At 43.8% G+C, this 23,779-nt stretch overlaps 1 protein-coding gene across 1 annotated transcript; it reads right to left on the bottom strand.

Annotated features, from left to right (window-relative positions):
- Positions 1 to 743: 743 nt before the first annotated feature.
- VTI1B (vesicle transport through interaction with t-SNAREs 1B) lies at positions 744 to 22,286 on the bottom strand. The gene is made up of 6 exons (XM_068251659.1): positions 22,126 to 22,286; positions 18,177 to 18,235; positions 13,409 to 13,597; positions 7,743 to 7,916; positions 5,436 to 5,497; positions 744 to 1,028 (listed from the first exon to the last, which is right to left on the bottom strand). Exons 1-6 carry the CDS (start codon positions 22,220 to 22,222, stop codon positions 932 to 934), a joined length of 678 nt encoding a protein of 225 aa, XP_068107760.1. The 5' UTR covers positions 22,223 to 22,286; the 3' UTR covers positions 744 to 931.
- Between the last annotated feature and the right edge of the window lie 1,493 nt (positions 22,287 to 23,779).

The following is a 23,779-nucleotide window of genomic DNA, read 5'->3' as shown; positions in this document are numbered from 1 at the left end:
TCATTTTTTTAGGATTTCCATAAATTGTAGCGAATACATTTTTTTTATGTCCTTAAAGGGGCACTTAAGCCAGGAATAAAATATCAGTTTTACTTGCCTGGGGTGTCTACCAGCCCCCTGCAGCCATCCCGTGCCTCGCAGTCACTCACAGATCCTCCGGTCCCCCATCGCCAGCTAGTTTCGTTTTTGCTGACAGGCCCTTACAGGGAGTCGGTGGGCTTTCTGCGCCTGCGTAGGCCTGGCCACATGTATCCTTCTTCATGTTTCCGTCCTCAATAGCATACTATTGCGGACAAGACTGCAAAGAAAAATACGCGTGGCCAGGCCTGTTGGGCCTGTCAGCGAAAACCAAACTAGCTGGTGGGACCAGAGGCGCTCCGTGAGTGTCTGTGAGGGCACAGGATAGCTGCAGGGTTATGGTAGAAGCCCCAGAAAAGCAAAACTGATTTTTTATTCCTGGCTTAAGTGTCCCTTTTAAGATCATCATGCTGTGGCTAATCTTTTAGAGCAGAGAGGAAATTCTGAGTTCAGTGGCAGTTCAAGGAAAAATCTGTACTCCAAAGTAGTAACAGTATTTATCTTATTACAGGTTTTTTTGTAAGCAACAGAACCCAAAGACATACATAAATATTCAAAGGAAAAAAAAATCTCCGATTTAATGCAGAACATTGATTAACTGTTAAAACTCAGTTATCATAAATGATTCATTCCAAGAAACAAGAAAACAGTAATACCAATACTGGTAATGTCAAGAGTACAGAGTTTAGTTATTCACTTTCTGGAATTATAGTGTCCAGAGAAAGGATGACATTTTTAGTCCCTTAGAGTCATCAATTGTTTGCAGTACGTTTCATAACCGCTGAAATCAGATGACTTGCTGTCTTGTATTTCGGAGCTTTTGCTCTGGATTAGAGTCATCTGTAGAAGAGGCTCAGGTTTTTCTGAAGAATTTGTAATAAACTAATCCACCAAGAATGGCAAGCTCCAGAATAATAATGATGATAAGCAGAAATTTGTTTGTCACAATTCTAAAATAAGGAAAAACAACAAGGAAAGAGCTTGTTACACAAAGTTAGAACACAATAAGACTATAAAACTCCACCTACATCCGCTTCTACTCCACCACAAACCAAAATCATTATGATTAACTCGTAATAAATATAATAATAAATCAGGTGAATATTGTTTTTAAAAGGTGACTGCAAAGAAAAATATGGACAACAAATTGGTTATCTCTTTTGAAAGAAGCTATTTTTAAACTGACACATTTATGAATATGGCGATCTGAAAAATGGAAATATTTCAGAAGAAATCATGCAATTTTTCTGGCCATCAGCTGTTTGCCAGTGATGGAAGAGTCTCTCCCTTAACCACTCTTCCACCACCGGGTGGCGCTGCAACGCTGACACTATCTTCGGAGCCTCGATCACATGTGATACCATGTGATTGGAAAACCAAAAGACGATGTTGGTATTGCAGCGGCACGGGTGGAGGAAGAGGAGAAGCTGATCCAGACGTCCGGACAGGTAAATACTGTATAAAAATGCTCCCTGTGACCCTCTTCATAGCTGCATTAGGCAGCAAAATGATTTCAGCCGGCTGCTGATGCCCTGCCAAGAGTTGTCTAAACACAAGACAACTCGTGCAGGGCCGCTAAAAGGTTAAACATATGTTTAGGTATACCTATGGTGAAGGTGTAATGGTTAAGGGCTCTGCCTCTGACACAGGAGACCAGGGTTCGAATCTCGGCTCTGCCTGTTCAGTAATCCAGCACTAATTCAGTAGGAGACCTTTGGCAAGTCTCCCTTACACTGCTACTGCCAATAGAGCGCGCCCTAGTGGCTGCTGCTCTGCTCTGGCGCTTTGAGTCCGCAAGGAGAAAAGCGCAATATAAATGTTATTTGTCTTGTCTTGTCTAGTCTATCCACACACAGTGGATATCTGTGGGATCTCAAACTGGCAACATTCATTCCTGTATTATAAATGATACACCTTAACCACTTAAGTACCAGCGGTCTCCGCCCCCTTAAGGACCAGAGACCGCTAGTACAGAAACGGCGGAATGCCGATGGAAAACGACGAATCGCCAAACATCGCCGCACGTCTGGAACCTGGGCCACCACAGAGTTCCTGTGAGCCGGTCAGGAGCCGCTTTGATTGGCTCCTGACCCTGCCTATCAATGTAAGCGGCTTACGTTGAATAGACAGGGTCAAGAGCCAATGAAAATCGGCTCCAGACAAGCTCACAGGAACTCTGCCATCATAGAGACGAGCAGAGCCAGTGAGCTGCGGCGAGAGACGGCGGGGAATAAGAGTCGAGATCGGCGGGAGCGACGGAAACGCCAGATGCGCGCAGCGGTGGCTGATTGAAATCTCCCCCCAGCCAGCCAACCACCAAAACAGGGCGTAGATTTCAATCAGCTCGGTCCTAAAGTGGTTAAGAGGGGGGGACTTCCTTCCATTTACAGCAAAAATACAACTCCATGCAGCGAGTTAATGGGGTACATTTTCAAAGGAAAAAATAAGTTTACTTTTGTTCAAAATGAGAAATCTTTTGTGTGAAAGGATTTAGGAGGGCTCTGTTGGCGTGATGAATAACCTTTTGAAACCATTTCAAGATGGCCTTCTGGATTTACTATTTTCTAAGTCACTTATGGAGAATGAGCATGGAGATTATGTGTTATATTCTCACTGTGGTTTTGCTACAAGTAGGATTTTTCCAGCTCAGGGATTCAGAAAGTACAGCAGCCAAACTACTAACATTTTTTTTTACTGAATTACTGAACGTGCACAGAGTGAATCCAGCCATAAGGTACTATGAAATCCTTTACTGTGTAACCTATCAAAGCTATACTGTATCAACCTGTCCATTTCTGCTGTCATTAATAAGACTACAGTGAAACTGAAGTGAAAATAAACTTAGGATATAATGACTTGTATGTGTAGTACAAATAATATATAGAACATTGGTAGTAAAGAAAAGAGTCTCATATTTTTATTTTCAGATATATAGTTTTTTTTTTTTTTTGTTTTGTTTTTTTTTTACAAACAGAATGATGCAATGTTTGTTAAAAAAAACCAAAAAAAAAAAACAATATATCTGAAAATAAAAATATGAGACTCTCTTCTTTACTACCAATGTTCTATATATTATTTGTACTACACATACAAGTCGTTATATCCTAAGCTTATTTTCACTTCAGTTTCACTGTAGTCTTATTAATGACAGGAGAAATGGACAGGTTGATCCAGTATAGCTTTGATAGGTTACACAGTAAAGGATTTCATAGTACCTTATGGCTGGATTCACTCTGTGCACGTTCAGTAATTCAGTAAAAAAAAAAAATGTTAGTAGTTTGGCTGCTGTACTTTCTGAATCCCTGAGCTGGAAAAATCCTACTTGTAGCAAAACCACAGTGAGAATATAACACATAATCTCCATGCTCATTCTCCATAAGTGACTTAGAGAATAGTAAATCCAGAAGGCCATCTTGAAATGATGAAATGAAAATAAACTGATGAGAAAAACAACTGTATCTATCTTCAGTCTCCTAAAAAATACTTTTTTTTTTTTTAGATATCCCAGTTTTATTTTACATATAAATCTAGTTTTTAAGCTTTTACTGTTTTGTTGTCTCTGCTCAATGACAGCTTCATTGAAGTATGTCAGAGCTCAAATCTATGACATATTGACCCCTTTTATCTCTTTCCTGCTCTCAGAAGCCATTTATTGACAGGAAAGTGTTTTATGGCTGTAATTACTTATCAGTGAGGGTTATGCTACAGTCTGATCCAGTCCGACCCAGACAGAAACTGTCACTTGCATACCTGATGTTTAACCTTTTCAGGCAGAGAAAGAAAAAAGAAACACAGCCTAGTTATTTGTGTGCTTGGCACTATACATACACATGTCTATCTCATCATGTCACATGTCACCTCGATTGTCCTTTAACCACTTCCCAACTGAGGGGTTTTACCTCTTGACCACCAGAGCAATTTTCACCTTTCAGCGCTCCTTCCATTCATTCGTCTTTAACTTTATTATTACTTATCGCAATTAAATGATATCTTGTTTTTTCGCCACCAATTAGGCTTTCTTTAGGTGGGACATTATGCCCAGAATTATTTTATTCTAAATGTGTTTTAATGGGAAAATAGGTAAAAATGTGGGAAGAAATGTATTATTTTTCAGTTTTCAGCCTTTATATATTTAAATAATGCATGCTACTGTAATTAAAACCCATGAAATTTATTTGCCCATTTGTCCTGGTTATAAAACCGTTTAAATTATGTCCCTATCACAATGTTTGGCGCCAATATTTTATTTGGAAATAAAGGTGCATTTTTTTTCAGTTTTGCGTCCAACCCTAATTATAAGCCCACAGTTTATAAAGTAACAGTGTTATGCCCTCTTGACATAAATATTTAAAAAGTTCAGTCCCTAAGGTAACTATTTATGTATTTTTTTTAAATGTAATTTTTTTTATTTAAAAAAATAATAATTGGGGAGTGTGGGAGGTAAGGAGTTAATTTTTTGTGTAAAACTAATGTATTTGTATGTGAAAAATGCTTTAGGGTGTAGTTTTACTATTTGGCCACAAGATGGCAACAGTAATTTTTTGTTTAATGCGACCTGCAAGCGTCCTTCTGGAGGCTTGCAGGAAGTACTAGGAGGCTGGGAAATTTTTTTTTTCTTCACAATGATCGCGCTGCTTATCGGAGAAGAAGCGGATCATTGCGGAGCTTAGATCAACGAACAGGAATGGATTTTCCCGTTCATTGATCTCCGGGCGAGCGGCCGGCGGCGTGTTTGCGAGCGGGAGTGCGTGCTAGAGCGAGCAGGAGCGCGGGCAGCGGCGGGAGCGCGGAAAGTACGGATTTCTCCGTCCCTGGTGGTGAAAAGATGGAAAAAGGGACGGAGAAATCTGTACACGTGGGGGTAAAGTGGTTAAACTCTCATGTTGGCTCTTTGAACTTTCCTCTATAACCCTATCTGAAAGCAAACATATTATAACAAAGGTTTTATTAAAAAAAAAAAAAAAAAAAAACCTCTCTTCCCCGTTATTAATGGCATATAATTCCTCTGTTCTTTCAAAGATTCCCGAGTGAAATCCAAGCTAAAAATAGCTCAAAATACTTCACGTTGGGACCATATTCTATTATCGTACCTGTCTTACTAGCATTAAGTTTTCTATTGTATTGATTCAGCTGACTGTTCAAGATTGTGTGGCCTCTAAAGTCCAAAGGCCAAATGAGCATGACCTCCCCTACACAACCATAAGATCCAGCTGTGACGTCTTCCATAAAAAGGTAACAATTTAATAGAAGGGGTTAGCAGTGACAGCCTCCATATATCCTTACAGCATCCATATATATGTCTTACAGTGAAAAATTACATTAACATCCTAAGTAGCTATCAATCTATATAAACTTACTTTCGAGACATGTTTCGCAGGATCTTTCTGCTTCTGCCGAGATTCTCACCTGTGTTTATCAACTAAAACAGAAAAAAAGAATAACATTTATACAAAATTTGGCATGATATAAAAGCATGAGATGCAGCAAACGGCTGATAATGTTTTGCGTTAACCATCTCTGGCTCTTAAGTGGCTCCAGCACCTCAACTCCGGCTACAGCATTTATTAAAATCTCAAACACTGCACTCCAGTGGCTCCAGAATAGTGTTGGTGGTTGAATTTGGAACATTGTTCCGAACTCACCTGAACATCATACTACAGCACCATTGAGCACTGAATCTGCAGACAGGGCCAGGACTCCTACTTGCGCTTCACAAACATCTCAATTACACTTTAAAGCACACCCGAAGCTGGTTTCAGACAACAGATTGGCGTTCGCCAAAAACATGCCCGTCTGGCATCCGGCCAAGCAGGAAGTGAAGCTCAGTTCCTGTTGGCAAAGAGATGATGTACGCGGAAGCGTATTGCTAAAATACGCTCTCACGGAAGAGCGACGCATAAAACTTGCGGCGGGTTTTCACACATGCGTCGCCACAGACTTACATGACTTCTGGTTCGCCAAATGTCATTGCAGAACCGCACGGTAATGTAGATTTGTCCTAGCATCGGGGATGCGGTGAATGTCACTTCTGTTGCATTGTGTAGATATGAAAGCCTCAATAGACTTTCATTGCCCTGCGGTTCGGTGTGGTAAAAATACCACACTGGCCCAGTGTGAAAGGGCCCTGAAGTGTGATGAAAGTTTAAAATAAGAATAGTGGGGTGCAAGACTTACCTGGCAATCCTCATGCTGTTCTTTGTCTTCAGGGTCCCTCCTTTCCCCATTCCAGAGCCTCTTAACCCCACAGCCTCCTGGACGTTCACCAAGATGTGAATAAGAAATTCTGAATGGGGCATGCACGAGTTCTGAAAAGTGCATGCCCAGTGAGAACAAGCTTTTGTGTGCCTCCTTTCTTTCATGCACAAGCATATTTTCTAACTGGGCATGCACTGTTTGGAGCTTGTGCATGGCCAGCTCAGATGTGCTTGTGCATGGCCACAGACACTTCCTTCGGATTATTTGACAAATGAGCCAGTCGAATATTCAAAGGAACGGGGGAGACCCCAAAGGCAATGAGCAGCATGAGAGATGTCAGCAGCAGGTTATCTAGCCCACCATGGGCTAAATTCACAAAGTTTTTTTTCCATTTCATGGGTACTTAAAAGCAAGCCTGAACTGAAAAGGAACTGATGAGAAAACCAAATAATATTTATAGTCCTAATCCTTAATAGAGGTTTCCTGGAATCCCATAGTTTTACTTTATGTATCAAAGCTAAAAGGTGAATTATGACAGTTCTTAATGTTTTACAGCTGCCATCTTCAGCGACTTTTTTTAATCTATACCCAGCCATGTTAGAGTCTAATGGTCTGTAATAAGTATCAGAAAGAGTTACAGTAAATGTGAAGTGACTTAAAACTGAAAAGGCAGACACTTACCTATAGACAAGGAAGGCTTTGGGTCCTATAGAGCCTTCCCTGTGCTCTCTTGTTCCTGCGCCACCACCAGATTTAAATCTGCCACCTCGGGAGGCTTTGGAAGCACTCGAGTGATTCTGAAGATGGGAAGCTCCGTACTGCACATGCGAGCATGCAGTCACTCAAGAGCAGTTTGGAGCCGCCCGTCTCTGGAACCACTTGGGGACATGAGTGCTTCCAAAGACTCCCTAGGGCTCACGGACGTGTATTCGACCAGTTGGTCGAATGCACACAACGGAGGTACAATGCTGGACTGAGGGAAGCAAGAGAGGACAGGAAAGGCTCTGTGGATCCAGAGCATTCCTTCTCCAGAGGTACTGTAAGTATATGCTTTTTTTTTTTTTTTTTTTTTTTTTTGCTTCACATTTACTTTAAAGGAAACAGGAGATACTGTCCCAGGATTTATACTTAGCTGGGGTTTCCTCCAGCCCCCTTCAGTCCACCGCCGTCTCTCCGGCCACTCCCGTCCCGTCCCCTGTTGGACGGTCCGGGACATTGGCTCACACGTTCTTAGTTGCGCATGTGCAAGGAAGAGCATCTGAGCCACCCAGCTGGGGACCGGAGCAGCCCAGGGAGGCAACAAAAGACCGAATGGCCAGACGGAAGCTCCAGATAAGTATAAATCCTGGGACAGTATTTGTCTCAAGTACACTTTAAGCAGGCCAAACACACATCTATTCTCCCCCTACATACACATTTATCTCATGTCACATATCAATTCAGGCACCATTTAATTTGCTATAACTTACTCGATCCTTTGTTCGTTCTAACTGTTCTCTCTGACCATCAAGCTCTTCTACAATATCTCGGCCAATGGCGTCTGTTTCAGCAGCTATATGGTGGGCTCTGGCTATACTATCTGTAGCTCTGTTTAAGCTTTCATTGCCTTGAAGGAGCAGTGTCCTTTGAGTCTGGACAGGATTCTGCAAAATAACAGAAAACAAATGTAATCACTTTAAATATGATAAACTACAGCAGCAACAATAAAGACAAAACATTTGTCAAGTGCAGTTCTCCCGTAGGGCCTGAGCACTAACTACAATGAGTATCAACTTTACAGTCCTGACACAAGGACATTATAAAGCCCACTGAAGATCAGTCACGTAGTCCAGATCACCCTCTTTTTCTTGGTCGTTTACCTTTGGTCATCGATGATAGATGGGTTAGCAATATAAATGGGTTTTGGCAAATGTATGTACATATCTAGGAACAGATTACTATAGGTAGCAATTTTCTATTTCAAACACAACATATGGACTTTCCTGACAGCACAGATCTGGAGTCTGAACGAAAACCAACTATGACGCTGGTACTTTTCCAAAGGCTTTTTCCACGTTGTCTTCTTTCAAAATCTTAAAATTTGACATTAGGGCCCATATGCAATTCACCTTTTCTCCAGAGTTTTCTCCTAGGTCATATTTTCATAACTTGTAAATAAAATGCATTTTTAATCACCAGCAAGCAAGAAAATACTCAAAATAATTGTGATAGCAATTTTTCAACTACTTTTTGATACTTTTTCAATTCCAAAATGCTGAAAAGTTATTTTAAATACAAGATGAAAATGTATCTCCTTGGAGAAAACTCAGGGGAAAAAGTGAATTGCATACAGGCCATGGGTTCACATCTCCCTACTTCTCCCAGGTGCCACACATCCTTTACTAGAGACACCCACTGACGTTCTGTAGACATGTCTAATACTTGCAACGTAAGTGTGGTGGCTGGAAAGCACATGGTAAAAGCAATATAGGTGCATGTGACACCAGGTACTGGGATTTACCAAGAAGAAGAAATCGAGAAGGCCTTCAAGCAGGACAATTGTCAGCCCCATCCCTGCACACAACTCCAGTTATTGCCATCACTAAACAGCGTGAGTGCCATATGGTGCATCTCAGTAATTGTTTTAGGGTTTAAAGGGAACCTTAACTGAGAGGGATATGGATGTTTCCATTTAAACAATACCAGTTGCCTGACTCTCCTGTTGATCTCTTTGGCTACAGCAGTGGCTGAATCACACAAACAAGCATGCAGCTAATCCAGTCTGAATTCAGTCAGAGCACCTGATCTGTATGCTTGTTGATTGGCTGTGGCTAGAAGTATTATAGACGCAGGAACAGCAGGAGAGTCGGGCAACTGGTATTTTTTTTACAAGGAAAAATCCATATCCTTCTCAGTTTAGATTCCCTTTAACATGTTCAACTCAAGACTTTGTGTGTGCAGATAAAATTAGGCAGAATTAGAATTCTTATCAGTCATGTGCCCAGCTCAAGTTAATGGCAGCACCTACTGCCATACAAAACCAAATATAACTGCCTGGCATATCACTAATGGACTCTATTTGCAGACATATCATACTCCTATGGATACCAAGTGTCCACTAAATTTTCACAGCCTATATAAAGGGTCACATCAAGAAAAATACATATATGGTAACACTAACCCCTATGGCTTACACTTTGTCCTCCATAAATTATTTATTGACAACAACCTTATTTTTAAGCTCATCTAACAAATAATTTTTTGGGGATCATATAGATCAGCAAGATTATTACACCCGTGAAGAAGAAGACTGATGAAACTCAGGAGGGATGTCATTATATTTTATGTTTTTTATCCAAGATATTATTCTGTATGTGCAATTAAAAAGCAGATGCCTTTGTTTTAGTTGCTGGGTTTTGTTTGGTTTTAACTTTCCACAGCTCTCTTACATGGAGACTCTGAAGTTGTCTTAGTGTGGTGAGAAGGGTTAGAGCTGTCGAGCGTTGTAAAAACAGCGCAGAAGATTTGGGTACAGCCGGTGCCACTATAGGCCATAATAGGAATTATGACTAAAATAAAAACAAAGTTATTCGGCCAGAAATAGCGGAACACCTTTTCCCACTATATATGGTGGCCTGGAGGAGGAATAGTAATTAACTCCGCTGGGACTTTTGCAGGAGCAGGGTGAGCCGTTTAGTAGCTTTTCCCTGTGCCCACATCTCCCGGCGGCTGAATCATATGTATGCTGGAGCTGTGACCACCAACAGAGAAAGCCAAAGACAGATGGGAACCAGCCGAACACATCTGAACCACATACATGTTTTCACAAGAAGAGGAAGAAGGATATGGACTACTATGGACTCCCCAGTAGTGGCTCTTTTGGATTGTAACCTCCCCTAGTGATGTGGACACTTCACATTGGACAGATAGTGAGAATGCAGTGGATTGGGTGAAATTTTATAAATATTGCTGACAGTGTGCGGTTCTATTTCGCATGCACCCTTTCCCAAAACTTACAATTTTGGAAAAAGGGATTCCTCACCTGCAATTTTGTATATTTTAATTAACTGAGACATCCGTTATAATCACTTGATTACTTTTTGATTTGGCGACATATGACTCCTCAAAGGTTTTCACAAAGTGCTTATTTTTGTGTGCTGGTTGGGTGAGACTGATGGTCAGTGGAGTTACGGATAACCAGGACGATACTATATCTATTGCCAATGAGTAATCTGTATGTAGAGCATTGCATTTTGATGAGTAATTTGCAGACTATTGTCCCAATTAAAGTGTGGCACTGGGAAGGGGGGGGGGGGGGGGGGGGGAAGACCATGTTCCCCGGTCTATGACATGCCTTTGTGTCCCCTATGTGCTGCCCTCTGTTCCCCCTGCACCACACTGTGACCCCCTCGAATTGCCGGCATGCAGCTTGTCGGCAATCTTGAGGGGAAGGGCGCCCTTAGCAGGAGAGGCACTCCTGAAAAACACCCACTGGGGGCATTCCTATCACCCCTTCCCAGGCTCGGGCGTTCCCATCACCCCTTCCCAGGCCTTAATAGGGCAGTTCTGCCACTCCCTGGCTGCTCTCCTGCTATGTAAGACACAGAGCAAAGCTTGCAGCGCCGTGACAGGGGGTCATGGAAACAGAAAGTAAATCATAGCTGCCCACAGAAGTAACACAGAGCGACAGGGATTGCGGCCAGCCCGTGCGTTTATTTTTATTAAAATTATTTGACTCCTCAGGTTCTCTTTTAGTGCAGGAAATTTCAGTCTTTCAACTAATGGCTTAGACTGTTCCCACTGCTCTTCCTGGTGTAATTTTTAACTTTCTATTATGCAGGTGAACAAAATGAATGTTTTTCTGATAAGATGTTTTAGAGCGGTACACTGTGGCAACATTTTTTTTTTTGGAGTGGCCTTGACCCCTTTTAGTCAGTTCAAGTATGTAATTAAACATCTGATATCGATTATTTGGTACAATGCAATATTTTGAAAGAAAGGTCTAAAGAAAAACACTATCCCCGAGAGGTAATCAATATGGCCTATAATAAAGCAGACAAAGTCACACAGTGTGAGTGCATACAACCATTATTTAGAGAATGAGAGGAAAATAATGAGGGACTCCGCAGCAACAGCAAAACACTATTCATTAACCACCCTGGCGTTCTGATTAAATCGCCAGGGTGGCTGCGGGAGGGTTTTTTTTAAATAAAAAAAAAACTATTTCATGCAGCCAACTGAAAGTTGGCTGCATGAAAGCCCACTAGAGGGCGCTCCGGAGGCGATCTTCCGATCGCCTCCGGCGCCCAGAATAAACAAGGAAGGCCGCAATGAGCGGCCTTCCTTGTTTTGCTTATATCGTCGCCATAGCGACGAGCGGAGTGACGTCATCGACGTCAGCCGACGTCCTGACGTCAGCCGCCTCCGATCCAGCCCTTAGCGCTGGCCGGAACTTTTTGTTCCGGCTACGCTGGGCTCAGGCGGCTGGGGGGACCCTCTTTCGCCGCTGCTCGCGGCGGATCGCCGCAGAGCGGCGGCGATCAGGCAGCACACGCGGCTGGCAAAGTGCCGGCTGCGTGTGCTGCTTTTTATTTGATGTAAATCGGCCCAGCAGGGCCTGAGCGGCAGCCTCCGGCGGTGTTGGACGAGCTGAGCTCGTCCAGACCGCTCAGGTGGTTAAAGAGGCACTGTAGTGACATATAGTAGAATACATAAAATTATTCAGGATGCCCAATTTTATGTAAGTAACATACTTCCTATATCTATATATTGGTAACACTGCCCTCTCTGTAATGCATAGCCGAGGCTGTTTAGTTATGTGGAATTCTCCTTCCAGAGCATTCTGGGAGACAAGGTATATTTTGTGCTGGCTTTGGAACTCTCAGTAAATGAAAATTTCGCAGAGATGCATGAGGCAGAGTCCAATACACTTGCGTAGTAGAACGGACCTGATTGAGCTTGGCCATTTCTGACAGAGCCTGAAGGGGAAGAGGGTAGTGCGCTTGTGCTGGATCCCAAAGGTAAATATTGCCATTTGCTGCGGATTTAGGGAGCCAGCGCTGGATCGGTCCTGCACAGGAGGAAGGGGGAAGCCTCATTAGGATGCAGGGTCTTCCCCCTCCCGAGGTAAGTATTCCCAGGGGCACTTTTCTTTATTACAGATTTTCTTTAACCTCCCTGACGGTATGATTCTTGCGGTTTTTTATACTTTTTTTTTTTTTTTAGCATGTAGCTAGCTTCCCCCCTCCCTGCGGTGTCCCCCCATACTCACCGATCGCCGCCGGCGCGTATGCCCATCTGGAAATCCCGTTCTGAACGGGATTTCCATGAGGGTTTTCCCCGTCGCCATGGCGACCGGCACGATGACGTCACCAACATCATCAACGTCGTGACGTCAGAGGGAGTCCCGATCCACCCCTCAGCGATGCCTGGCACTGATTGGCCAGGCAGCGCACGGGTCTCCGAGGGGGGGGGCACCCACTGATGCGGCGGGTAGCGGCGAATCGGCGCGGAGCGGCGGCGATCGAAAGTAACACACAGCTAGCAAAGTGTTAGCCTCGTGTATTAAAAGAAAAAAAAAAAAAGATGCAAATTGGACCAGCGGGGCCTGAGAAATCCTCCTGCGCGGCTTACCCCGTGTCCAGCACGTTGTTACCGCTAAGGAGGTTAATCAATAATATAAAATAATAATCTGAACATTTGTATAGCGCTTTTCTCCTGTCGGACTCAAAGTGCTCAAGAGCTGCAGCCACTGGGACACGCTCAAGAGGCCATCCTGCAGTGTTAGGGAGTCTTGCCTTGAACTCCTTACTGAATAGATACTTGACCTAGCCAGGATTTGAACCCTGGTCTCCCATGTCAAAGGCAGAGCCCTTAACCAGTACACTATCCAGCCACTATAATTGGTGCAACAGCAGCTAATTATTCATATAGGAAGAAGACAATAACTGGCCAGGGTGTACAGTAGAGTATAAATTCCAAACTAGAAAAGTAGTACAATCTGGGTTTGCAATCAGTTTTAGAAATTCAAAGCAGGCTTGAAAATTCAAATGGTAGTCGATTTAACAACATAACATTATACACACAGACACTCTAAACACAAGGCTAAATGGACAAACACAAATGTGTGTGTTCCATATTATACTGTAACACTTACATTGTACTCGCTTCCCGCACTGTTTGGCCCCCTTCTGCTGTTCTCATGACCTAATCCAGAAAACTGATGACTGTTTCTACCTTCATTCTGCAGCTTAGCAAGGTCTCGCCGATAGGCACGCAGCTTGCTCATCATCTCATTCTGAAAAGACGGTGGGGCACGTTTTAATTCTTTTTCCATCTGTGTGAGCTAAAAAGAAAATCAGACCATTAATGAGGATTAAAGTCCAATATAAATATTGCATGAAAGTATTTCAGTATTTTGTGATAAAGGGATATGTACCGCTATTCAAGACTGCTTAGAGCAGACCTGAACTCAGAACCACCTCTCTGCTCTAAAAGATAAGCAACAGCATATTAAAGAGACACTGAAGCGAAAAAAAATTATATTATGATTTGTATGTGTAGTACAGCTAAGAAATAAAACATTAAGATCAGATACATCAGTCTAATTGTTTCCAGTACAGGAAGAGTTGAGAAACTCCAGTTGTTATCTCTATGCAAACAAGCCATTAAGCTCTCCGACTAAGTTAGTCCTGGAGAGGGCTGTTATCTGACTTTTATTATCTCAACTGTAAGTGAACTGTTTACTTTTACTCTGCTAGAGGAGAGGTCATTACTTCACAGACTGCTCTGAAAGAATAATTTTGAATGCTGAGTGTTGTGTAATGTGCACATATTATAGAATAATGCAATGTTAGAAAAAACACTATATACCTGAAAATAAAAGTATGAGAATATTTTCTTTGCTGCTAATCTTCTAGTAATTATTCATAGTACACAACCAATTCATTATATCATATTTTTTTTCGCTTCAGTGTCTCTTTAACCTTTACAGAAGAACATTTCTTTGTTACAGCGGGCAGCGGTGGGCTCACGGGTCCCTAAGGACTCGAATACTTGATTCAGATATGGCTTAATTACCTCAGCTGTGCGGCTGGGAGACACGGGGTTAGTTACCCATAAGTCCGTTGTCTTTTCTGCGTTCCAAATATCTTGTACGTGTCTTATTGGTCGCATTGCAAGACTCACTACTGTGCACTTCCTACTTCAAGCCGGAAGGAGGAAGTGTGCAGGAGTGAGTCTTGCAACACGTCTAACAGGATGCGTGCAAGATGGAATGCAGAAAAGACGACGGACTTATGGGTAACTAACCCCCCTCCCAGCCGCAGAGCTGAGGCAATTAAGCCTTATTTGAATCAAGTATTCGAGTCCTTAGGGACTCGTGAGCCCACCACTGACAGCGGATACAAACCTTGCAATAGATCTGCAGTGTGTCTACTTCCTGCTTTCATGGAAGCTGACATAGGGTTAACTTCCTTTGTTTACAAATTAGCTGCTCTGCCGAGGACTGCCGAGATTCCTGAGCTGACACAGCTGAGACATCAAATTACAGTTATGATTAGTCACAGAAGAGGGGGAATTAAGACAGGCAGTGTTCTCCCCAGAATTTTTTCCCAGCCGGGTGGCATGAAATAGTAGCCGGGTGGCATGAAAAAGCAGCCGGGTGGGGCGAGTTGAAAATGCAGGGCAACTGTGCTTACAGCATAGGAGGAGGTAAGGAGGTGAGCCGATGACAGCCGGGTGGTCACCAAATCTAGCCGGGTGGAGCACCCGCCTAAAAGAGCCTGGGGAGAACACTGACAGGCTAAACTCTGTAAATACATACAGGGTGCATTTCTCTATGTTTTCCTTCTGTCCTGTGCAAGAATTCAGGCCCACTTTAACCACTTGCCGACCGCCCACTGCACAGAGGCAGCCGGCAAGTGGATCCCGCAAGAACCGCTGCATGTACAATTGGCGGCGGTCCTTGTACGGGCATGGGCGGAGCGATCGCATCATGCGTGACACGATCAGCCACCGGCGCCTGGCTCCGCCCCCCTCGCGCTGTAACCTGCCGGCCGTTTGGAAGCGCCGGCGGGTTACTAGCACCTGGATCGCCGCATACAAAGTGTATAATACACTTTGTAATGTATACAAAGTGTATTATAAAGGCTGCCTCCTGCCCTGGTGGTCCCAGTGTCCAAGGGACCACCAGGGCAGGCTGCAGCCACCCTAGTCTGCACCCAAGCACACTGATTTCCCCCTCTGCCCCCTGATCGCCCACAGCACCCCTCAGACCCCCCCCCCTGCCCACCCCCCAGACCACTGTTTGCACCCAATCACCCCCCTAATCACCCATCAATCACTCCCTGTCACTATCTGTAAACGCTATTTTTTTTTTTATTCCCTAAACTGCCCCCTGCTCCCTCCTGATCACCCACCCCTCAGATTCTCCCCAGACCCCCCCCCCCGTGTACTGTATGCATCTATCCCCCTGATCACCTGTCAATCACCCATCAATCAGCCCCTAACCTGCCCCTTGCGGGCAATCTGATCACCCACACCAATAGATCGCCCGCAGATCCGACGTCAGATCACCTCCCAAGTGCAGTGTTTACATCTGTTCTCTACCCTAAACACCCACTAATTACCCATCAATCACCCATCAATCACCCCCTATCACCACCTGTCACTGTTACCCATCAGATCAGACCCTAATCTGCCCCTTGCGGGCACCCAATCACTGGCCTACACGCTCAGATTTCCCTCACACCCCCCCTTATCAATTCGCCAGTGCATTATTTACATGTGTTCTTCCCTGTAATAACCCACTGATCACCTGTCAATCACCTGTCAATCACCCATCAATCACCCCCTGTCACTGCCACCCATCAATCAGCCCCTAACCTGCCCCTTGCGGGCAATCTGATCACCCACCCACACCAATAGATCGCCCGCAGATCCGACGTCAGATCACCTGCCAAATGCATTGTTTACATCTGTTCTCTACCCTAAACACCCACTAATTACCCATCAATCACCCCCTGTCATTGCTACCCATCAGATTAGACCCCTATCTGCCCCTAGGGCACCCAATCACCCGCCCACACCCTCAGAACGCCCTCAGACCCCAGCCCTGATCACCTCGCCAGTGCATTGCTTGCATCTATTCCCCCCCTCTAATCACATCTTGAGACACCCATCAATCACCTCCTGTCACCCCCTAGCACACCTACCCAACCCGACAAGTGACCCCATTTTAGAAAAAAGACACCCCAAGGTATTCTGTTAGGTGTATGATGAGTTCATAGATTTTATTTTTTGTCAAAAGTTATCATCCCAGTGATGCTTAGCCCAGGATGTTTAGCTATGCAGAATTCTTATCCCAGAGCATTCTGTGAGACCAGGCATTATTTTGACTGTTGGCATAATTCTCAGAAATAAATATTCTGTAGAGATGCATCTGCAGAACTAAAGGTGTCACCACCTGTGATACATTTCAGAATGTTTATCAGGGAAAGGAAAGATTTTACAATGGAAAAACATTGACAAAATCATTTATAAATGAATATTGTACAAAAGCAATTTTATTCATTACATTATTTTCACTACAGGTCCTCTTTAAAATGAAGCCCAGACCAATGATGATGCACTGTACTTGCACAAATGATTTAAGCCCCATTTTAACATAAGGATATGAAAAACTCCCAAGTATGAATAATGAAGGTATTACACAGTGGCTTCAATTCACAAACTGCTATCCGGTAAAGAAAAAGTATAATAGGGGAGTCCCTGCATCTTATGGTCTGATTGCAACATACATGTTTCCCCCACATCCCAATGCAACCGCGAACCTGCCTGTCCCCGAGTACATTTGAAATCGGCGCCGATAGACATGGGCGCAGGATACAGCGGTATATGGCTGATCCTGCTTCTGCACAAGTCCCGGCCATTTTAATTACTATTCCCCCTCCAGGCTGCCATGGATAGTGGGGGAATGAAATAATTCGGCTTCCAGCGATTGCTGGAGGCCGAATTATTGTGTATTTTAAGCAACCTCGGCTCCGTCTTCTGACGGCGCCGATGTTACTCACTGAGCGCTGCAATAGGAGTGATTCCTATTCTAGTCTATGGAGCCGCCGGCTGCGCCCAAATCTAGCAGCGCTGAAAAGCACTGCTCCGCCTGTCCCCTTCTGTTCCATCGTGTCCCCTGACAGCACAAGCCGCATACCTGCAGTGGTCTTCTGCCAGGAAGGCATTGAAACAGGGATCCCTCGGCTAGCCTGAGGAGAGAGGCTCCTGACATGGGTGCTGCAGATTGGTGTGCAGCCCTGTCAATCATGGCTGCCGCTAAGGGACTGGTTCAGACCGACTCTCGGGTGGGACCACTGTGCCGTCATTGGGCCAATCACTGAACTCGCAGCAAATTCAGCAATTGGCCCAGTGACGGCACAGTGGTCTTAGATTGTGGAAATTGCCTGGCTATCATGCTGATCCTCTGCCTCTAATACCTTTAGCTATAGACCATAGAAGTTGGGTATGTATTTTGGAGAATTTGGATTGTTTTTCAAACAGATTCTTAAAAATAGAAATTAAACATGCTTAAAGGACAACTGAAGTGACACAGATACTGCCATATTTATTTCCTTTTAAAAATACCAGTTGAAGCTCTGCTGACCTCTTTGACTACAGTAGTGTCTCAATAACACCAGAAAAAAAAGCATGCAGCTAATCTTGTCAGATCTGATAATAATGTCAGAAATACCTGATCTGCTGCATGCTTGTTCAGGGTTTATGGCTAAAGGTATTAGAGGCAAAGAATCAGCATGATAGCCAGGCAACTAGTATTGATTAAAAGGAAATAAATATGGCAGCCTCCATATCCCTCTCACTTTAGTTGTCCCTTAAATAGAGCAGATAGGAAAGTTCCTAGTGGTGATCATTACCATTTCATCTGCCTCAAACCGTCTTTCTTCAAATTCTTGAAGAAGCTTTTTCTTCTCCTCTGAAAAACAAAAAATTTAGATGATGCATCTTACGGAAAAAACAAAACAAAGATTCAAGCAAATTCACTCTGTGTATAGCATGAACTTGTGTTACAACAGTGGTGACTTTTTCAGTTAAAGCTTTTTCTATTTTTACATGGGGAGACAAGCATAAAGTCGTGACATATGAATTGAGCAGTCAAGGGAATAAGATTACCAGGAAAGTTCTGCTTAAAGTGGACCCAAATAAAAAATACAAGATTTCAAAAATAAAATCTATTTTCTAAATTAGAATAATAAATACACCAAACATTGCGAGATATATTTAAGTGGGTATGATCCGAGTAAAGTAATCAGCAAACTCATCTGGATAAATCTATAAAAAATCTTAATTAATCAAATACAATTCACATTAAAAATGTGCAACCGTCCCGACTGCCCGCCTCCCCACCTAGTGGACCACCCTGCCCCCACATCCACTCCCTATCAGCCCACCATACCCCACAAACCTGCAAACAAAAATATCAAAAATCATATGCATATGATAATCTGCTGCTAGCAGCCAGTGTGAAGCGTCCACCTGAGCTCAGGATAAAAAATATGTATAGTGGACCTCAAAGCTATGTGCAGTTCATCAATAAGCGATATGATCCATAGAAAGCACACTTGGTCTTGGTAGATAATGATTCCACACGTTTCACAGGTGTATACAATTTCAGAGAGAATGGACACAATCCAGCAATTGCAACAGACCAAAGAGACTTAGCAGTTGATCAGCAATAGTGGCAGAGAACATTTTTCCAGACAGTCCTGCAAAGCATGAAGCCATGCAATGAAGCACACACAGTGTAATGACAGCAATCAGCTCAAGCAAAGTTCAACAAGAATAATAGAATAATAAATAGCAGCCTTCTTTCAGCTGCATGATGGCAAATATAAAATATTTTACATTTATTGGAGGAACCCCTCCCTTCCTTTCATATTGCCGGGACAAAATCCGGCAGACTGGTGGAGTAGGTGGTGTCCGGCAAAGGAGGAATTGCTAATGGCTGCCACCTGTATAACCCTAGTTATGAAAAGAGAAGGGTGAAAAGCATGCACTGAAATGCTCATAGGCTTGAAGGAGTGTTGATTTATTTTTGTATGTGTCAGAGTGGTGCAACTAAATATTTTGAGTTAGGGCTGGTTCAGACGGACGTTTGTGCAGCGTTTACCGCCAGCGTTCGGGGCTTGGCGTTAAACGCTCCCATTCAAGTGAATTGGAGCGTTTGTACCAAGCTTTTACACGCGTTTACACGAACGCGGCGTTCGGGTCCCGATTTTCACTGGCGTTCAAGGAGCCCCTGGAAGCTACATGTTGCTTCCAGGGGCGGTTAACCGCGACGGGTAATGTTCCCCTAGGGGAAGAAAAAACGTGACCGCATCCGAACGCAATGCGAACGCTGCTGAAAGCCCGAACGCATTGCCGCCGCGATGCCAACTAACGCGACGCCTCCAAACGTCCATCTGAACCAGCCCTTAAAAAAAGGTTTGGTTTGGGTCCGCTTTAAAGTGGGATCATACTCTCAAAACTAAAATTTCAGTATCAGTGCCTACTCTTACATTACAAAAAAAAACATTTGAAAGCATTCCCAAGCGCCATGTGCGCAGCTACTGTAGCTGGCTCTCCCCGCCTACTCTCTGCCCCCCACTGAGAATGTGCAAACAGTCTAACGCGGCTATAGCTGCTCTAACGCCGTCGCATGCTGCACTTTCCGGACAACGTGCAAAAACGCAACGTGGGCTGTGTGAACAGCCCACTTGTGTTACATTGCTGTGCGTTGGGGGAGCGTTACAGGCGCACTAACGTGCGCCTGTAACGTCCCTGTGTGTAAGCAGCCTAAAAGTATTAGAGGCAGAAAATCCGCCAGATATCCAGGTAACTGGTATTGTTTAAAAAGGGAATAAATATGGCATCCTCCATATCCCTTTCACTTCAGTTGTCTTTTAAAATTCCTAAGCATTGGCTGTTAAGAGATGCATTTCATGTTACATACTTTTAATCAACAAGATTGTAATATGCAAATTAGAGGAGGAGTCGGAGGAATCCTAACATGAGGAGTTGGAGTCGGTGGATTTTTTGACCGAATCCACAGCCCTGCTCAGAAACCACCCTGGCAACAGCTGAGTCACTTACGCAGAAAAGGCAGAGGGCAAAGTAAAGACACAGGCAGAGTGTGTCTCCTGTCCGGAAATGATTACATTTACAGATTAGCAAATGTAATCGTGATGAGAAATCCTGTACTGCAGTGCTCTCTGCAGAGAAAGTAAATGTTTTACACACAGGGTATGTTTTCAAATGTACTTTTATGTACCCAAGAGTAAATACCAAAAGTTTTATTTTGGGAATATAATCCCACTTTCATTGGCTATTGGAATAACCCTCTGACTTCAGTACATTCTGAATTCCTGGTCTCCAATGCTTTGTCCTTCTCCCTCACCCACTTGTAAGTTCTGACAATTAGCAGTCCACAACATACACCACAGGCAGTCATCCCATGTCATTTCGAATCCTAGAGTGATTCACAGAGTTTCAAAATAATTTATAAGAAACCTGTGACACTAAGATCTGCATTACATGACTTTTATTCTTTTTTTAATACAAAACAAAATTGTGTGAAACAAAATACCAAAAGTTCTAAAGTGATTCAATATGAATATCTTAAAATGTCAAGGTGCCCATATCCTTATTGAATTTGATCACTGTGATCGACTCTGCCAGAGACTGATGCGCTAACATGGCCGTCTGATTATAATTTTTGATCAATTTCTCGCTCGCAAAAATTGATCTAAACTATCAATTGCACAGGACGGAAAGATTTTTCTGGAAAGTGGGCAGGTCAGGTGCATGGTGGTAGGTTTGCAGCAGATCAACGGATTGTTCAGAGAGCAGAAAGCTTTTTCTCTCCACACCCTTAGTTGTCAATATCTCAGGACAGGGAAAATAAACTTTTTTTCTCCCTGGACTGCCTGAAAGTTTCTTTATACTTTAAAGGATATCTTAGTCCTCATGAAAATGTAAAAACAAGAGGAGCAGGCATGTGTAGTGGGCTATTTTCATGCCCACCACTCCCCCGTTCTCCTCCTTTATAATGCACCGACCCTCCGAAGCTACTTCCTGGTCAGGAGGGTCGGCAAAGACTGTCCAGGCGTTGCACTTACTTTGCATGCCCACACCTGGAAGAGCTCTGCGCAGGTGCATTACGTCGCAAGTGCACAGTGCGTCTGCACAGGGTGCTCCCGGCCACACGATCAAAGGATGCATGTCGCCGGGCAGCGCCTGCGCAGTCTTTCGTGACCCTCCCGACCAGGAAGTAGCTTTGGAGGGTCCAGTGGTGTAGCTAAGGAGCTGTGGGCCCCCGATGCAAGCTTTACATTGGGGCCCCCCAAGCACTCTATACATTGATACGGCACACCAAAACCTGCCAATGGCAACTACAGTGTCAGAGGTGCAAGAAGGGAATGGGGAGCACTTTGTTAATGATTACCACTATTTATAGTATCTATATAAGTGATTATTATGAGCACAGGACCAATAGAGAGCTAATGCGATGCGGTCGCTACCTCTGCACCCCCTATTGCTACGCCCCTGGGAGGGTCGGTGCATCATAACAGAGGAGAATGGGGGGAGGGGGGGGGAAGCGGTGGGCATGAGCAGAGCCCACTACACATGCCTGCTCCCACATTTTTTATTTTTTATGAGGACTAAGGTATCCTTTAAAACCCAGGTTTTATATCTCCCCAGGGCCATGCTTTTAGTTGAAGCTGAATCTAAAAGATAATAAGCTGTGTTGCCTCAGTGCTCATCCTGCTAGTGTAGCCCCACAAACCTCACATCAGTTTTGTAGCATTGCTGTAAAAATGCATTCACCTCCATAACGAGACTTCAGCTTTTCTAGTAGCCTGGGCAGATCCTCTAAGTGCACTCTGAAGAGTTCATGGATCGCTTCAAAACGTTCGGAAGACATTGGAATACAGATCCACAACACTAACTAACAGGAACTGCACTTCCGACAACCAACTGTGATGATTTCCTCGTCACATGATCATTGCTGCTCTAGCTGCCCCATGTGATCAAAACCAAAATCAGCTCACTGGCGCCACCTAGCGTTCCCCACTTGATCGCTCCGTAGTCCGTAGCAGATGTTGCTGTTTGCACTTTGCACATATATTCAGCACGTCAGCACGTCTTTATTGATAGCTAGGTGGCTTCAAGTCACGGAGCTGCAATTGGCAATATGGACGATGTTCGATAGTGCATAGCAGAATTGCTTTGACACGGTTTTCTATTGTACCTAGTATCATCAGTCCTTTATGCTAGTATATCTTACTATATATTTTACCAGAATCATTTTAGCAACCGTCCCTGCGTTCGAGGAAAGACCCTTCTCGGGTTCCGTTTGTACCTCACAGTCCTTTTTTTTTTTTTTTTTACCCCTGAACTAAAGAAATGTGTTGTGAATTTAGCCTAAGGTGGGCTAAAATGCATATATTTAAAAAAGCTTTGCGTTGAAATTGTGCAAATGTCATTCATACAGCATAGCTTGATAAAGGGGCGGCTTCTCTGAAATGTCGCATTCATTGCTGTAATGCTGCTTTATTAGCAAATAAAAGAGCTTTATTACATTTGGATGGTGCCGGTCTGCTTGGATTCTACAGTTGAGTGACTGGAGTGCAGCTGGTCACACCGTGGCAGTGGCACATCCACCTGGCTTGTCGAGGAGTGCTCCACTATCAATACTACTAATATCCAGAATAGTAGAATATCTGTAAACTTACTTTACAGATATTATACTATTATTTTCCTATTATGATCCTCTACTACCCTCCCTCCCTCCCTCCAGTCTACTTCTCTTATCTCACTAAAGCTGCATACACACATGTAACCTAATGCACAACCAACCGCAGGGCTGGATTTACCATAAGGCACTGTAGGCACGTGCCTACAGGCGTCAGATGATGGAAAGGTGTCTCACTCCCCTTCACAAGCGCTTCCTTCCCTCCTTCCCTATGCAGAGTCCTGATAAGAATGTAAATGCTCTTGACATTCCACTGATGAGATCTCCATGTAGTCAGGGGCACCTCTAGCTACTTAATACTGACTGTACCTATGGCTACATAATGCTAAGTGGCACCTGTAGCTACCTATGACAGGCAAAGTAAGTAAGGGATAAGTGACAGCACCCCCCCCCCCCCCCCCCTTATAAAAGGCAGCAGCGTCAGCCATGTTTTCCCTCTGTGTGCTGCTGTATTAGTGCGAGAAGCGAGAGACATTGGAGAGATAGGGAAAGCGATAGTTAGGAGGTCTATTAGCTTGCTCCTTGCTGATATTTGTTGAGAGCTAATGTTCTTCTGATGTGTTTTTGTGTGTGTGTGTCACTGACATTGCATATACAGCCTTGTCTGTCGCAGCTTGGTCTTTGCTAATTGCTGTACTGTGCCAGGCCCAGCACATTCAGTGCATACCTTTCACTGCCTCTGTGTGACTGCACTTTGTATTATACAATACCACCACCAGTCAGTGC

The sequence above is a fragment of the Hyperolius riggenbachi genome, chromosome 9, assembly GCF_040937935.1.
Source record: "Hyperolius riggenbachi isolate aHypRig1 chromosome 9, aHypRig1.pri, whole genome shotgun sequence".
In the NCBI taxonomy this organism is placed as follows: domain Eukaryota; kingdom Metazoa; phylum Chordata; class Amphibia; order Anura; family Hyperoliidae; genus Hyperolius; species Hyperolius riggenbachi.
This window is presented reverse-complemented; position numbering and strand designations above follow the sequence as displayed.

What these genes read in the sequence shown, in the direction of transcription:
- VTI1B (XM_068251659.1), bottom strand. Translation starts at nt 22,222, where the DNA reads ATGTCTTCCGAACGTTTTGAAGCGATCCATGAACTCTTCAGAGTGCAC. An exon ending in GCTGAAGTCTCGTTATGGAG is followed by an intron (nt 18,236 to 22,125) that starts GTGAATGCATTT and finishes TTTGTTTTTCAG; the next exon opens with AGGAGAAGAAAAAGCTTCTT. An exon ending in TAGAACGAACAAAGGATCGA is followed by an intron (nt 5,498 to 7,742) that starts GTAAGTTATAGC and finishes TTTCTGTTTTAG; the next exon opens with TTGATAAACACAGGTGAGAA.